General features: G+C 47.9%; 1 protein-coding gene across 2 annotated transcripts in view; it reads right to left on the bottom strand.

The window, feature by feature from the left end:
* MED12L (mediator complex subunit 12L) overlaps positions 1 to 17,614 on the bottom strand; it is a 375,484-nt gene that overhangs the window by 7,337 nt on the left and 350,533 nt on the right. For both annotated transcript variants that reach the window (XM_075555944.1, XM_075555945.1), the window contains exons 39-42: positions 9,276 to 9,365; positions 8,386 to 8,615; positions 6,677 to 6,842; positions 4,906 to 4,974 (exon numbers count right to left, since the gene is read on the bottom strand). In XM_075555944.1, coding sequence (XP_075412059.1) covers positions 4,906 to 4,974; positions 6,677 to 6,842; positions 8,386 to 8,615; positions 9,276 to 9,365 — 555 coding nt within the window. The remainder of the gene's footprint in view (positions 1 to 4,905; positions 4,975 to 6,676; positions 6,843 to 8,385; positions 8,616 to 9,275; positions 9,366 to 17,614) is intronic.

Here is a 17,614-nt window from a genome sequence, read left to right as displayed (position 1 = left end):
CGTTTAATTGAAAACCTTGTGGGGGGGGGGTTTTGTGTGGTTACTCTCGTGATAGGACACCACCAGGTTGATTTTCTCCAATCGTACACATTTTTCAACAGGCCTGCCATCATTTCCTCTCTCTCAGTAGCCTACAGGCAATTTGGATTCAGTCTACCTGTGTGTTAGTCCAGGCAGACTAGAGAAATACATCCATAGAGGCTCATGTATGTATAAGAAAGAGATTTATATAGAAGAGCAGTTGAATATTGAGAAAACATCCCAATCCAGTCCAGATCAAGTCTGTAAGTCCGATATCAGCCCATATGTCCAATACCAATCTATAAAGTCCTCTACAGACTCACAACATGCATGTAATGAGGCCAAATGCAGGAAGATCACAGGTCAGGGGGTGGAAGGTCTTGTGGATCCAGTGGTGGTAGAAGCTCTCAGCACTGGCAGGGGTATCCATGTGGCTCCTCCAGTTCCCAGGGTACGGGGTCTATCAATGTAGCACCGTGTGTCTTGTCAGTAGAGCGTCTCTCAGGCAGTGAGCAGAGAGAGTGTGTGTCTTCTGCCTCCAAGGAGGAATTCCCAGAATCCTCAGGGGAAGACCATACCCACACAGAGGCCTCACTGGCTATGACCCGATTGACAGAAGAGATTCTGCCCCTTCACTCTTAATCCTCGCGAGTCCCAAATTGACACCAGATTATGTAACTACCACAACCTGTAGCCCTCGTGGCTGGCAGTGCCAGGCTCACAGGAGGTGCTCAGTAAATGGATGGAATGACTGGCTTCAAAGTGGCCTGGATTCCTGCAAGCTTCAAAAACAAAAGGGACCCACGACACAGATGAAGGACTTCCTCCACAGAGGCGCTGCAGAAACAGAGACGAACTTGCCCTTTTCTTGTTGTTCTGCAAATGCCCCAGACTAAGTTGGGGTGGCATGGGGGGGCGGGGGGGGCGAGGGGGCACCAGGGTTGTTAGCCTTCACATCTGAAAAGTCATGAAAGACACGTGTTCTCTTCTCTCCGGTCTGCCTAGGCGTATTTGGAGATAACACCCTGTTCGGTTTACTAATGCAATCACATGCACGGTGTTCCCAGAGGCACCAGGCACGACTCTGGACGTCGTCCACATATTAACCCATGGCGGTCTTGTGCTGAAGTCCCTGTCCTTCAGCTCTTATCTAAAGTCCTGGGAGGGGCAGACACTCTGGAGTGCGAGGCAGCCAGCCTGCTAGAAAACCTTCACAAATAAAGGACACGTGAATTCAATGGCACCCAGTCAGCAAACAGCTGTCTACAGCACACACGTGCAGAGAGACAGGCAGGCAAAAAGAGAAAGGTCTCATGCCCACTCGAGCCACCAAATACGTTCAGGTCAGTGTTCTCTGCTAAAGAGTGAAAAACCGGATTCGCATCTCCAGAGGGGTTTGCGATTTGGGGACAATAGAAGGGCTGTGGACCTTTACAGCCTGTAATCTCATTTCATTCATGAGGTAACTGAGGCTCAGAAGGGTTAAGGGTTCTGGTTCCAGAGTCTACAATCTTAACCCCTCTCCAAGACTCCTTCGAGGTTCCTAAATAGTAACTTACTTGGAAGTAATTATGGCTTTTAAATGGTTGGCTATTAAAAAAAACCTATTCTGGATCTAGATCTATGTGCATATATTTATAGGTTTTGTATTAAGATAGCAGATGGACATTGGGCCTCCACTCAAGTAAAAGTGGCTCATGAATAATGAAGCAGGCTGTATGTGTGACCTCACAGGTACTTAACTGCCACCAGGCTTGCAACCAGGCTTGGGAGAAACAAAGATTTCTCCCAGGTTGTCTCCCCCAAATATATGCCAAACTTAGCTACTTGCTACACATGGTAAATGACTATGCTTGGAGGTCAACAGAAGTAGGTCAGGGGTTATTCTCCCTAAGGGTTATCAGCCATCTAGAGCAATCAGACTGTATAGTCTGTCCCACCTTAAGTAGGGCCCACTCCCTTCTGATAAGGATAGTAGATTGTTACCTTGTAGGAGAGTCCAGGGAGGTCAAGCCCACTCATGGGTGAGCAAGGTCAGCCTCCCATCATGAATCTAGGGTGTGCCCATCTTGTCACATGTATACCTTTAGTCCTTCACCTTCCTATCATGTGTACGCCCCTACCTTATCCCCTTCCTGTTTCTCATATTGCCTATTGTACAACCCCTTCCTGTGACTTATTTCTTTACCTGTAGTTGGAAGGCATGCACGCCCCAAAGACATATAAGCCTTGGTTAGCAATAAATCTCTCGCTCCTGCCCTCTCAGCCCATGCTGTGCACGGACCTGGCTGTTGAGATCATGGCCATCCAGGAGGTGAGCACGCTACCGTGAAATGTGTCTGACTTCTTTATATTACCCTCGCTCCTATTCTCTCTCATATTCTCTATGACTTTATTATGATCTTTATAAATCCGAACTGCACCGTTGCGCTTACTGAATCTAGGACTAGCTGTGGAGGGCTGGCCTTACCCACACAGGCTCCATAGAATTACAGTCACGTGCTCGTTCATGCATTTGCACTTAAGAAGGGGAGTGGTTATATGAGGAGGCATCATCAGGCTGTGACGTGGCAAGCTACACCCCACCCTTTCACTCTTAATATCCTCATGTCGACACAGGTAACTCCCACAGAGGCCTATAAATGTTTATATGTTGCCTCCTCTTGAAAGTGGCCCTTTAAGTTGTTAGGCCCCATCGATTTGGCTCCAACCCATAGTGACCCTGTGCACAACAGAACAAAACACCGCACGGTCCTGTGTCATCTCACAATTGTTCCTACGCCTGAACCCCAGGAGGCAGCCACAGTGGCATCCATCTCACTGAGTGCCTTCCTCTTTTCCCTGCCCCTCCACTTCACCAAACATGATGTCCTTCTCCAGGCCCTGGTGTAGATGAAGCCTTGCATCCTGGCCTCTAGGGAGCACTCTGGCCATACTTCTTCCACATAGATCGGTCTGTCCTTCTAGCAGTCCGGGGTACTTTCAATCTTCTCCGGCACCACAATTCAAATGCATCCATTCTTCTATGGACTTCTTCGCTTAATGTCCAACTTTCACAATGTAAAAAGTATTCTGGTCTCGATTGCTGCTTCCATGGGCATTGACTGCGGATCCAGTACGACAAAATCCTTTGCAACTTTGACCTTCTCTCCATGTATCCTGTTACCTATGGGTCCAGTGGTGAGGGTGTTGGTCTTCTTTATATTGACTAGTAGTCTGTACTGAAGGCTGCAATCTTTGACCTTCATCAGCAAGTGCTTCCAGTCCTCCTCACGTTCAGCAAGCAAGGTTGTGTCACCTGCTTGCCACAGGTTAATAAGCCTTCCTCCAATCCTGATGCCATATTCGTCTTCATATAATCCAGCTTCTCTAATAATTTGCTCAACATACTGATTGAAGAAGTATGGTGACAGGATACACCCCGAAACATACCTTTCCAGATTTTAAACCATACGGCCTGCCCTTGTTCTGTTTGCACGGCTGCCTCTTGATCCGTGCACCAGTTCCGAGTGGAATTCCCGTTCTTCTCAAGCCTGTCCACAGTTCAGCATGGCCCACACGGCCCAGTGCCTTTGCACAGTCAATGAAACACGAGCAAACACCTTTCTGGTCTCCTCTGCTTTGAGCCAAGCTCCATCTGACATCAGCATTGATGTCCCTTGTTCTACCTCCTCTTCTGAACCTGGACTGAACTTCTGACAGTTCCCTGTCAATGTACTAATGCAACCATTGTTGGAGGAGTTTAAACAAACGTTTTTTAGGAGCTTACCAAAAATGTTACAGATTCACTTAAAAACAACAACAAACAAAAACAAACCAGAACTAGCAGAGTTAGGTCCATGATCAAGAAGGCTTCTTTTTTTAAGAAAGGCGATTAAATTGGCCAAGGGAGATGTTTGTAAACTGTCTCAGAGATGTCATAGGTCAATGATCCTGCTCCCGCATCACTCCTCTGGGTCACTTTCTTTTAATCCCCTGTGTGTTCTCTGATCCCTTCAACAGTGCTATTATTGTCCAAACCACGCAGCGCCTTCTTTTGCTACAAGCCGCGAAACCGTCTTTCAAATCCCATGCTGAGAATGGGCGACACCAGCGCTTCTCAAAGGTGAGCCAGCTGGCTGCCGGGAGTACTCACTCTGACGACGCAATCACCGAGTTACGGGGAGATTCCCCCCTAAGCCATGCCAGACATGATCTTCCTTCTGCGTACAGACTGACCTGCATCTGCCATGCGAGGTGACCGCTGACCGCAGTGGCCACAGCTCCCACAGAAATGCTTTCATTTGAGCGAACAGAACAAGAGCACACCTAGAGGAGTAGAGTAAGTCAACCACAAAGTGGGAACTCGGCACTCAGTTGTTAGGCTACCACATTTTACCCAACAATCGATGCTGGGCCTCGGGCATTTCCAAACTTGATTGGCAAAACCAGAGACGGGAATCAGAAAATAATGAATCGTGTAGCAAATCCGAATGGGCTAAAACCAGTAAGGATGACCTTTCCCAAGGCCGCCCGTGCTTTCTGCGGTTACAGAAAAATCAAGGGAAGTGAATCCTTTACCGTACGTGGCAAAGGCATCGTCTCCACTTGTTTAGGAGGAAATCTGATGTCTAAACAGAAATATGGTAGACCGTTTACATCTAAAAAATAATCTGAAAAGCAGAAACGGTGTGATCAATCCGAGCCCCAGGTATTTACCCCTTTAAATGAAAGCAGCTATCCCAGCCACCGCACCGACAGAACTCTGTTCTGAGACAGTTCTGCGGGAAGAGCCCGGGAACACGGAGGCTATTTCAATTCCACACAAAGTTAACGGGCAGGAAACACACAACCGGCCTTGAACGAAGGAGCCCACGTGTCTGGTTCTGAGAAACCAGGCCTTACCAAAGGCTGCTGGGGCTGCATTGCTTGGAGGCCCAAGGTCTGGCCTTGGTGGGGCTGGGGTTGCTGCATCTGCAGAGAGAGAAAAAGGATCACACACTTCAAAGTAGGGGGTTCCCCAATTTCATATCCATGCCACCTGCTTGCGGTATTACAGCAAACATAACACATGCCTGACCCCTTTCGTCTCTGCCTTGTCAGTTGTTTATCCTTCAAGGGCCCAAACTAAAGATAAGCTCTCCTAAGGCCATTCCAGCCCCAGGGGCCTCCACCTTCTGCAGTCATGTACGGTCTACACTGCTGGCAATTTCTCGTCCACTGGGCAGGGTATAAAGTGCACTAGTGTCTAGGGGCTCCCCGTCGGGCTACTAACCACATGATCTGTAGGTTCAAACCCACCAGCTGCTCCTCAGGAGACAAGTGAGGCTTTAGCCTCCTGTCAAGATCTACAGGCTTGGAAACCCACAGGGGCAGTTTCACCCCGTCCTGCAGGGTCACCATGAGCTGGCATCACCTTGCTGGCAGTGAGTGTGGACTTGGGTGGACAGGACATCCTTTGCGTATTTAGTGTTTCAACGCCTTCCGTGCCTGCCCTTTGCCTGTCTGCCTATGTCATCCTCTCACAGACCACCCTGTTAGGCGAGGACCGTTCAGGAACTATCGGTCATCCCCGACGCCGTCTACAAGACCTCTGGGAAACGAGACTCATTTTTGTTTTGCTTGTTTCTCCCTAAAGGAAGCTATCGAGTGGGCTTAGGAGACATGCTGCCATACGTTCTTAGCATAAAATCAGAAGCCGTAGCGGTGACAAAAAATGGCTCGTGTCCAAAGCTCTCCAAAAATACTTGCAGGCCACAGAGCCAACACAGACTTAGAAATACCTCGGGTGGGATATGCAGGGGAGGGAAATAGTACTAAGTGTCTTTTTTCTGAATGACCTTTCAGGTTGCCTCCACCCTAACACTTCTCTATCCAAGGGCAGAATCCCAAAGATGGCAGAGTGAGCTCTTTTCCATCTCTGGCATTTTCCATCCTGTGATTGCCTACCGTCCATGTAGAACTTGCTCCTTTGGACTCAGACAATAACGAGTGACAGGCTGGCAGTAAGAGATGGTGACCGGGTTATCTGCGCCCAGCCGAAGCCTGACCGAGGTCACTCCCCACACGAGCAACGCCAGTTGAACACAGTGACTGTAATATGGTCACTTCACCATTTGCGGCTCCCTAACTTCCTGTGCCCCGCCCCCTCCCAAATCAAGCTATCTCAGTCGCCATTCTTTGTCCTCTCTGGAAGTAGCCAATCACCAGAAAAGGAGTAATTCTGCTTCACATGCAAGTCAGTTTGTCCTGAACTCTTCTCAGAAGAGGTGATTAAAGACACAAAATGAAAACAAACTAGCAGCTGTGCAGAAGGCAGCGTCTGGCCGTTTTTGTTTTGAGAGACGTTTCTGTGCTTTCGTCGCACTACTTTTTCGATGGACCCGTGACTGCACGAGGGGTCCTGGGAGCGCACTGGCTACCGTGGTTGCTGCTCACCCCAAAGTCCGTGGCTTGCCCCCACGAGCTACGCCACAACAGGGGGAAGCTGGGGCAACCTGCTTTCCCGAAGATCCGCCCCCTCGGAAACCCGTGGGGAAGTCTCATGCTCTCCTAGAAGGTCGCTGTGAGTTGGAAGTCACCTGACAGCAGAGGGTGTGCCTTGGGCTGGGCTCTGTGTTTGCAGTCTGGAGAGGAGGGGCCCTCACACCTTGTGCCCATCTCCCCCACTCCATACCTGGAGGAGTCTCTGCTGGGGTCGCACCTGTGGCTGTCTGGGTCTCATCGGGTCCTGGGGCAGCTGCACCGAAGGGAGGTTCGGATGGGCAGGAGTCAGTACAGCATCGCCGGCGACGCCGCCACCGCCCACCAGAGGGCTCTGCTGGAGGGACTGATGGTTCAGTCTGGAACACAGAACACAACTTGCTGTCAGGATCAAGAACGCCGCCGCAGTCACTGGCCAAGTGTAAGTGCAGATGACAATCATTCACAGAGAAAACATAGTGTGTTCAGCGATCCCCTGTGAAGTCCCAATGGCAGAAAGGCCAGTGGTTACACGCATCATCTACATGCTCAGGGACAGAAAGGGTCGCTGGGAAAGGGCGAGTGAGTGCAGTCACCGATAAAAGTGAAGGTCGTGAATAAACGGCATTTTTAAAACGTTGATTCTCAGTAAGATACCAGTGAATTAAGCATTTGCTCTGCAAGCAGGGGCTGTGCTAAAGGTCTGGGATATGTTATTTCTCTTGTTCCCACAACAGCTCTTCATTTTTAGGAGTTCTAATTTGAAAACGAGGCAATGGAGAGCCAGAGAAGTAACTTAGCCAAATCCCTATGCACATACAGTTACACACACAGACGCAGATGGAGTCAGTGGCACAGGTGGGATGTGACCCAGGTACTTCTGGGTCTTGGAGGTTAAGTGCTCAAACAATAGATTCTATTGCCACGTATTATAGAAACAGTGGCGATAATGTGTATTTTCCAAATGAATAGCCCCTCCCCTACTGTGCTGCCACTGAGGGGTTGTTCACACCGTGATGACACGGGGTCAACGTGGTGTGCGTGCCCAACAGGACAATGATTACAAGGTCCTCTATCGATACAGTCCAACAGAGTGGACACTGGTCATGAGGGTCGGCTACACAGTTTACAGGGCCCCGAGCAGGGTAAAACTGCAGGGCTCACTGATAAAAAAAATGAATAAACATTTCAAGGCAGTGACAGGCAGGCATTCAAACCAGTCACGCCGCTGTGGCTCTGGGGCAGAATTCCATCTGGACTTGTCGGGAACCCAGGCAAAGTAGAAATGCCTCACGGGGGGGTGGGGGGTGTGTTCTAAAGGAGCTAGATCTTTCTCACAGGAGCTGTTGGGCAGGTTCACATGGCACACCTGCCCAGAACTTCACCACTGTGCTTCTGCTAGGCTTTTTTTTGCCAATCATGAGTGAGCATCTTCTCACCACAGGCCCCGTGTGATCCCACAGTTCTCATGCCAACAGAACCAGCTTGGCTGGAAGCATCTAACAATGGTGGGATACTGAAAGCATGGCCAGAGTGAAGAAAGAACCAAATGGCTCCCTTACAGTTTAATTCATTTCGGTGTAACTTAAAAAGCCGGTGGCGTTGGTGGCTCCTGTCATGGGCACTGCCGATCTAAGTGATGCCTGAATGCCTAAGTACGCAGGAGCCAGACGAGGGCCAACAGAACAGTGCCTTCAGAATCTAACCCTGGAAGGGTTAACCCAAACTACCGGGCGCTGGGAGGAAGCACGGTCCTTGCTCACGTGAGCGTCTTAGCACGATGCTGCCGCCCCAAATGAGATGATGGAATGGAAATGATGTGCAGATACCCAAAGGCCATCGAAGCTACTTAGAAAGCGCCATGCTTAGAAGTCGAGGCATAGGATCATTGACAACAGCACCCGTTATTTCGACACGTGTCACCTCTGAGAGCCAGCCAGGGGCTGCAGGTACGGCGAGGCCTGCTGTTGGACATAGCCGCCGGGCTGCTGCTGCATCTGCCTGAGTCTCTCCATGAGCGCAGGGTTGGAATGTGCTGCCGGGTACGTCCTGGAGGGGTAGCTGGGGGAGAGGACCACGCTGCCAGCCTGCTGCTGCGGCGTCTGCTGCAAAGGCACCTGCGTTCCGTACATCGTGTAGCCCTGGGGCATGGTCTGCAGGGAGGCACAAGGGAAGGGGTCAGAAGGGGGCGTTACCAGCCAGCTCCACAATCACCACGACGTAGAGGACACACACAAACCCAGCGGGGCCCCTGGAAACTCCCTAGTCAGAGGAGGACTACTCCAGCGGGCTCGAGAGGCTCTGCACAAATGGCTGCCAGGCAGGTGGGCGAGCTGCAGAGGAGGGAGCAGTGTGAACGATATCATACAGGCAGGAAGAAGCCAGGGAACGAGGCCAAGGTCTGAGACAGAGCCTCGTGGCTTTCTCATTCCCAGCGTCCCTCCTCTTTCAAGTTATCTGGGACCAGGGCAATTTCAGCTGTGAATGAGACACTCACGGTGAACCTAAATTAAATGCGCTGGGGTTTTCAAGCACTTCCGTATCCACATGTGTCCTTCCTACAGAGGTTTCACTTGGGAGTTTTTAATTCAGGAAATTTCCTGAAATATGCTGTGCTCTTTAAATGATGCTCCACCCTGAGACTTTTCCACCACCGTGAGTGGTGCTTTCTGAGGCACCAATGAGCACATGGAAACAAGAAAAGCCCAGGTTCTAGGCCATCTAGAGGAGCCGGGGATTCTCGCTGACGTGGCTTTTCTCTGCAGAAGAAAGACAGGGAAATCCCGACAGCAGCGATGCCGGGACAGAGGTACCTGTGCTTGTGGCAGCCCTGGATACTGAGAGAGCTGAGGGGAGGGCCGAGTTTGTGCAGCAAAGAGAGCTGCCTGGTCCCCCGGCTGGCCCTGCAAAACAAAGCCAACACAAACTCTTGACCATAATGGCCACGATGGCATTGGAGCTCCTGGACCATCCTCCCAGGGACCCACGTTGCCATGCGTCTCAGGACGTGAGCACAGTACTTGTCGCGGGTCCCCCTGGGTCCACCGCCACCCATCCACGCACCACTCTTCACCCCTTTCCCCGAGGTGGAGCTGTTGCCGTCCTTCTTTCTTGGGAAGGAGACACTCTTCTGGCCTCGGTTGAACACAGACAAAAGTATGTGTGCCTGTGCTTGGCTCTCAGGCAGTTTCCCAGTAACCTCCAGTCACAAATGGGCCCCTGCAGGGAAATCCGGCACCGCGGGGCTGTATCCGTGTGTGACCATAAGGGAAGTAAACATGGACCGTATGCAAATGTTTATAAAACATGAGGACATTTGAATGACATTTTCCCCAAGTGACCAAGGAATGGCTTTGGCACCTTCCATGGCTCTACTCCTGATGGGCAAAGAGGCAATGCCGCCCCCCCCTCCCCCACCGGCCCCAGCTGCTTTCCAGAGAGGCAGTCTGCTTGCATGCAGATTTAACCTAAACCCACTATTATCCCACTGGTTCTGACTCACAGAAACCCTATAGGGCAGAGTGGAACCGCCAGGGGGTCCCCAGCCCGTAGATCTCTCCAGAAGCAGACAGACAGCCTCCGCTCTGTGCCCCGGAGTGGCCCATGGGCCGGAATCAGTAACCATTCAGTTGGCGCCGAGCACCTGGCTGCCCTTCTGCAAAGATGACGGGCTTGCAAACCCTACGGGGCGGTTCTGTTCTGACCTATCGGGCCCTTAGGAGTCGGAATCCATTCAACAGAGAGTTTGCTTCTGGGTCTCACGCTACTCGCCAATGAAAGTTTATCATCAGTTAATAGCAACTATAATGATAATTAACTACCCTATGAAAAGAAATCCAATGAACATCCACGCAACCAGTCCTGTTTTACTAGACCATGGGAAAGTAAGAATATTCGTTAGGAGCAGCTATAGTGTGGCCTGGCTGCAGAAGGCACGTTGCTGAAACTCACAGGAAGAATCGCAAAGAGAGGACCAGCTTCTAGTACCCTGAGGTTTTTCACAACTTGCTAACAATAAGTAATAGGGTTTATTACTATTGGTTTTTAGTTGGTGTCCCTGTGTTTAAAGCACTGAAGTGTAGCTCTGTCCGACCACTGTACATGTGCTTGAACGGTAAACGTAGCTATTCCTAGCAGGAGGCTAGCAAATCAGCTCAATTAGGTGGTTCCTCAACGGTTATTAGCGTAGGATAGAAGTCAGGCCCTGGGCTTCCTGTTCTCACTCTCTGTTCTCACAGGACATCTGACAGATCAGAAAGGACACGTTCTACCATTTTCTTCAGATGAGAAAAGCCAGGCTCAAAGAGCTTAGGAAATTTACTGAGTTAACCCCGCCCCCCGCCCCCCCTCCCCCGCTACGCCTCACGGAGTTCAGGATCTAACCTCCAGTGGGCCTGACTCCAAAACTCAGGCTCCTTCCATTACACTATGATGTCTCCATGTGCATTAGGGATAACAATATTTAAAATGCTTATTCTTTAGGAAGACAGAACCTCTTAACATTACCCAGATAAGAAACTGAAAAGTGAATCTCTATTAAGACTTATTAACAAAATATTGAACACCATTGAAAGTAAAGATAAACATCAGATGGTGATGTTCTTTCTTTGATTCCTACATGAACTCGCTGGGAGGCAAGAATGGTCTAAGGTGACTAATTATTCCACGCATATCTCCATTATGGGACCTGTGTACTAACAAGCTCAATAAGAATTTTCCAGAATAGGTTATGGTAAGGATGTCTTCAGCCATTACCTGATTAATCTGGGAATTCAACCGCATTTCCAACTCATTGTTTAATTAATTGAGAACCAGTGGAAACACGATGAAATACTGGCCAACAGTTGCCTATGGGAAAACACCAGCTAAGATCATGAACACTCAAGAATGAATGAAAACAAGTCTCCATAAAAATCACAAAATCACCAAGGAAAAGGTCCTGTAGCATGAAAAAAGAAAAACCTCCAAATATAGGTCTGACTGTCTCAAATTCATGGACTCTCGATCGTTGATGTCTAAAGGCACACATCAGGGTCCCTCTTATCAATGTCCCCAAATGAATAATTAAGTGCCGTAAGTTAAAAACTTCGGGGTGCAGCAATCTCCCCGAGGAAATCATAAAGTCCCTCGGTGGGTTAGCATTTCTAGTGTCCAATATGCCCATACGCTGCCCTTAAACGGAAACTATCCCCATCGCTCTGCATACATTGGCATGTTTCTTCTTTCCCCTGGCCCCACCTCCCCCTAGAAATATGCCAGGAACATATCATTTTAACCTACAGACACATGTCAATTTGCTAGGGCCATAAGGAGGGACACAGCAAAATTCTTTAGTAACTTGAAAATGTTTACAAATGCTAAGCGAGAGAAACATGATATAGGGGTGAGGAAGCGATAAGGACTGAGAATTAAGTTGTTGGATGCTTATGGAAGGTTCCGTTTCATCCAGAAGGTCATTAAGTTACAGAGGGGTTATTGAATATGTCCTCTAAGCTGGGGCATTCTTGAGAGAGAGAGAGAGAGAGAGAACTGTTCATAAGGAGGTCAGAACAAGTGCAAACTGAAGCTACGTCAAGCACATCAGGGACATGGCCACCTTGTTGTTGTGGGCACCACTGAGTCGGTCCTGACTCAGAGAGAGGGACTGTGTACAGCAGAACTAAGCGCTGGCCCATACAGTCACCTGAGTTATAAAGAATACATTTATCTATTCTTTCTGAAAAATCTCTATGTGTTCTTTGATTGATTTACCATCCATTCCAGCCACGGTGTCAGAAGGTGACCAACGCTTGGAGAAGGACGTCACACTTGGGGAAGTACAGGGCCAGCCAAAAAGAAGAAGACCGTTAACAAGATGGATGGACACCGTGGCTACCGAAACGGGCTCCCGCAGAGCAACAACTGAGCATGGGACCAAATCCAGCAGCATTCTGTTCTGTTGTACAGAGGATCACAGCAACAACAGACAGCAGCTAGGCAGTGTCTGGGATTAAAGTGAAAAACAAACCAGCAAGACAACCAAACTCACTGTCACTGAGTCAATGCTGACTCACAGCAACCCCGAGACAGGGTAGAACTGCCCGTGACTTTCTGCAGAAGTAGGAAATCCCGCCTTGTTCTCACTGAGCTGTAGGTGGTTTCAAACTGCCAACCTTGTGGATCACAATCCAATGCGCAACCTCTACGCCACCAGGGCTCCTGGTGGAATTACAGGTGTTCAGTACCCATTGGGAAAATATTTAATTTTGTTTATCTTTGAATCAACGGATTCTAGAGGTAAATGATGACTTCATTTTTGAGCATAAATTTCTTTACCCAGTGCTTTCCAAATGCCAAACAGACTGTGGTAGCAATTGTACAACACTGTTGGCTGTTTTCAACGATTGAATGGTCTGATGGCTGTATTAGCTCCCAATAAAATGGGTTTTTCTTGGAGGGGGGGGCGGGGGTGGTTTCGGACAGTTCTAAGAGGAAGGTTTTTGACTAAATGTTTTTGTTGAGCCAGATAATGCATGACCTGGAACAATTCCCAGGGGGCGGGGGTGGGGGGCAGTAAGAGACGGTGCCCCTTGCCCAAGTGGCTGTGGATAAGGACCCACATGTCTGTGATCAAGGGAAAAGTCCTGCCTATGTCTGGGAAATTCTGAATAATTCCACCAGCGTATCCCTAAGTTACGTCCTGACCCAAAGTCCTACATCTGTTGACTTTTGTTCATTTTTATGCACATTGCTTTAGTTTCTACCCTCTAGGACTGCTAAAGTAGATGTGCAGGGTCCTAATTAGCCCATTTGTTTGAGGTATGGCTTGATTGACATTTATTAATGTTTGTGGTAGTTACATAATCTGGTGTCAATTTGTGACTTGAGAGGATTAAGAGTGAAGGGGTGGAGTCTAGTCTGTCATTCAGTTCAATGAGGCCTCTGTGTGGGCATGGCCTTCTGAGAATTCTGGGAACTCTAGTATTTCCTTCCTATTGTCAGGAGACACACTATCTCTCTGGGCTCACTCCCTTGGAGACACTCTACTGATAAGACACAAGGTTGCCTCCCTGCAAGGCATCCCTGAGGAGAAGCCACATAGATCTACCCTGATAAAGCCAGAACCATGGACCTGAAGAAGCCACATGGAGACCCCTGCCAGCACTGAGATGTGTACATTGCTACTGGATCCAAAGACTTTCTTCCCACTGGCCTGTGATCGTCCTGCATTCGGTGTCAGTGCATGTGTTTCGTGAGTCTGAAGAGGACTTTATAGATGGGTATCGGACATAAGGGTTAATATCGGATTTATGGGCTTAGACTGGACTGGGTTGGGATGCTTTCTTAATGTACAATTACCCTTTATATAAAACTCTCTCTTATACACAAATGAGTTTCTATGGATTTGTTTCTCTAGTCTACCTGGACTAACACAATGTTTATTTGCTTTTTGAAATTTTTGTTTGGTATGATTCTTTGGTATATGAAATCCAACCCCAAACCATACTCACTTCCATTGCGTCATTGTGATGGGGAACTCATAGTGACTCCCTGTGAGTTTCTGAGACTGTAACTGTTGATGAGAGTAGAAAGCTCAGTCTTTTTCCCACAGAGCTGCTGGTGGTTTCGAACTGCCCACTACACAGATCATAGTCCAATGTGCAACCACTACACCACCAAAGATGCTCATATGAAATCCAGGATAGGTGACTATAAAGACAGTAACTGGATAAATAGTTTCTTAGGGACATGGCAGGGGAGGTTGGGAGGGGATGAAGCGCTTTTGATGAGTCCAGCAAAGAAGGAAAATTTCTAATATTAATTATAGTGAGGACTGCACCAATATTTTAATATGATTGAACTATTGAAATGTACATGAATTGTCAATAAAACTATTAAAAAGAGAATATGAGGTGGCTTCAAAAAGTTTGTAGACAGAAGACCCCACATAAACATAAAACTTATTGTTGAGCATGAGGTGGGTTGGAGCAGAGACCCAAAACTCATCTGTAGACATTGGGACATCCCCCACAGAAGGGTCAGAAGAAAGGGAGGAGTCAACCAGGGTGCAGTAGCAACGATGAAACACACAATATTCCTCTGGTGTATTGAGGCTTCCTCATCCCCACTATCATGACCCCAGGACTGCCTTTCACCACAGGACTGACTGGATCATGTGCACAGGTACAGATAAAAGCTCACAACACATGGAGTCCAGGAACAGGAATGGGAGTTGCGATATCAGGAAGGAAGGGGAAAGAGGAGAAAGGAAAGGAGGAAGGGGGAACTCATCGCAATGATTGACACATCACCACCCCCACTCCCAGGGGGACGTACAACAGAAACCACGGGCACGGGGAGACAGCGGTGGGTGCAAGATATGAAAATAATAATAATTTATCAAGGGGCCATGAGGGTGGGAGGGAGGAGCTGATACCTGGGGCTCAAACAGAAAGTAATTGTCTAAAAAATGATGGCAATATATGTACAAATATGCCTGATACATTTGATGTATGGACTATTATAAGAGCTATAAGAACCCCCAATAAAATAATCTTTTAATTAAAAAAAAGTTTGTAGAAGAATTCTGTTATCTTTTCATTCTACTTTTCCATGAACTTTTTGAAGCCTCCTCCTAGTCTCTTCTTCTACTGCTTTACATATTTTTAATTGGACAGGAGAAATATCTTCAGGTCAAAGAGCTATTGAGTGTGAGGCTTTTGCTGAGTTTAAGACAACACATCTGCTAAGTTACACCATCCTCCTCTCGCGGCCTGATCTCTCCTCCAGTAGCAAGCGCTTCTCACTCCCCTGACGCACGTGAGCTCGCTTTCCCAGAGAGCCTTGATCGGGCCCACAACCAGCAGGCAGGAAGGCGCACACACGCCGCATTTAAAAATCTATCGTTCTCTCCACACTGATTTTACAAGTAATGAATTTTTCAAATGCCTCATAGTGTGTTTTCCGTGGCGTTTCAAGGTGATTAAGTTAGAGGAACAAGCTGTGTTGGGAAAATGAGAGACAGATTTTATTATTCTATTTCTGAGAGCACAGGTGTGCGGGAAAAACAGTCAAAGTCACACAGTGTGAAAACCAGTCAGCACGTTCTGAGTCACTAACAGAATGGGTTTACTTTGGGCTACGTCTTTGGAAGCTATTGAGTGATGGGGTCCGAAGCTACAGAGCACCAGGTGTGCCCAGAATGATGGTCCTCATCTCACACTGGGCTATTCTGACTGTGGACAACAGAGAAAGCTCAGTGTAACCTACGCGGTCCTGTTAACTAGAGACTCCGGAGACACTTTAAAGAGCTGTCACTGGAAGTAAAATGTAGTTAGAAATCAATGCACAGTGATATTTACTGCTGGGACACATCGACTCACTCGCACAATAATGAACTGAACCTTAAAGATGCAGTCTATTTACACGACCATAAATGAAGGCTGTGCTGAGTATATACGTTCATTAACTTCCTAATTACAGTGGAGAATATTAACTGAACACAAGGCACACACACAACTCGTTAATTTGAATGACACAAAGAACCACAGAGCCTTCTCTTGACTATAAAGTGGACAAGCTATTGTATTTATAAAACTACTTCGTAAAAGTAAAATCACAAATTCAAGTTATTTTACAGCTGAATCACATTAGCATATGAACAATAAATGCCCTAGAGCAAACATAAGCTGTCTGTGAATTCTTTTTTACATTTGATAAGGTTTCACTTCATTTCATTCAGGGTTTTACATAAATAAACATTTCACCTGCCTGTTATAGACCCAAACCTGCTGATAAAAATTAAGTCATGTCAGGAGCTTCAAGCTTTTCTTTTGTTGGAACGCGTGGAGAAGTTGCCTTACTTACATAGCAAACACTTAACAGCCAACGGAACTACTTTCAGAGGCTGAATATACAATTCAGAATATTTTCAACAACGCATAGAAAAATGTCCCCATTAAATTGGCAGTGAAAACAAGTGGACTTACATTCACATCTGAGATGTGTGCTCTGTTTTATTCTAATGCTTCTTGGTTTTATGTTGTGGGTTGGCTACCTGATACAGAAACCTATAAGTAATTTAATGCAAAACATGCATTCTTAGCTAGCCCAGGCAAAGCAGTAGAGGTGAAGTCTTACGACATGCATGCACAAGGCCTATGCTCCCAACAGCCCCCACCCCCCTAAAAAAAACACCCAAACACCTTCTCCATACCAGAAAGAAAATGGGGGTGATGCGTTCTGTTGAGAGTCTGGGACTAGGCAGGTGAGTGGGATGCGATGAGAAGGGTGTGTGTCATAGCCAGGGTGTTCAGTAGCTTGCATGTGGCCCGACGGTTAGCATGCCATGCGCACCTCTACGAAGGATGTCAATGGCCAGAGGGGGAAGCAGGAGCTCAGGAACAGACAGATTCAAACAGTACGGAGATGAGGATGCACGGACGGGACTATGCTCCCGAGCCCGGCCGTGAACGTCTGTTGGTTTCTATCCCAGACGCACGTGAGGACAAACAGGGAGGCGGTCAAAGAAAGGGGGACAAATCCGAAATCAATGCCGTCAACTAGAACAGGATCAGTGCATTCATGGCTCCGTGTGACAGTCTCAAAACATGACCCAGGGGAGTGACACGCGGAGATGAAGGAGATAATTGTTACCAGCTACAGCAGAATCAACCGCTTCTCTGTCTGAGGTTCAAAGGGTAACGCTACGAAAGTTTACTTAAAAACGTAAAAACAACAAAACAAGAAAGAAAAGGGATGGCAGCAGGGGTGTTACCATTTTGTTGGCAAAGTCTTCTAGGAGCGGCACTGCAGAGTGACAGAAGTCCTACAGAAAGGGGACAGCAAGAAAACGGCAGACAGGACACATAAGAGATTGAGCCCAATGGTGCGGGCAGCCAAAATACACACGAAACAGTCTTTTACACATAATGGTTTGGGGTTTTTTGGCAGGGGGTGGGGAGAGAAGGGGAGTCACAATTTACAAACTCAGGCCCTAGAAAGGTTTTATTCATTCATATGTCACGTGCTCTTACTATAGACCAGGACACGGAGAAGTCACACGGGAATCTTCACGGAATGAAATACCATGACATGGAGCGTTTTAAGTAATGGCATAAAGGAGATGGGGGAGGTGGGGGAGATGCTCAGGTACAGATCTCCTTCTGGATCT

This window comes from Tenrec ecaudatus, chromosome 8 (genome assembly GCF_050624435.1).
Source record: "Tenrec ecaudatus isolate mTenEca1 chromosome 8, mTenEca1.hap1, whole genome shotgun sequence".
In the NCBI taxonomy this organism is placed as follows: domain Eukaryota; kingdom Metazoa; phylum Chordata; class Mammalia; order Afrosoricida; family Tenrecidae; genus Tenrec; species Tenrec ecaudatus.
This window is presented reverse-complemented; position numbering and strand designations above follow the sequence as displayed.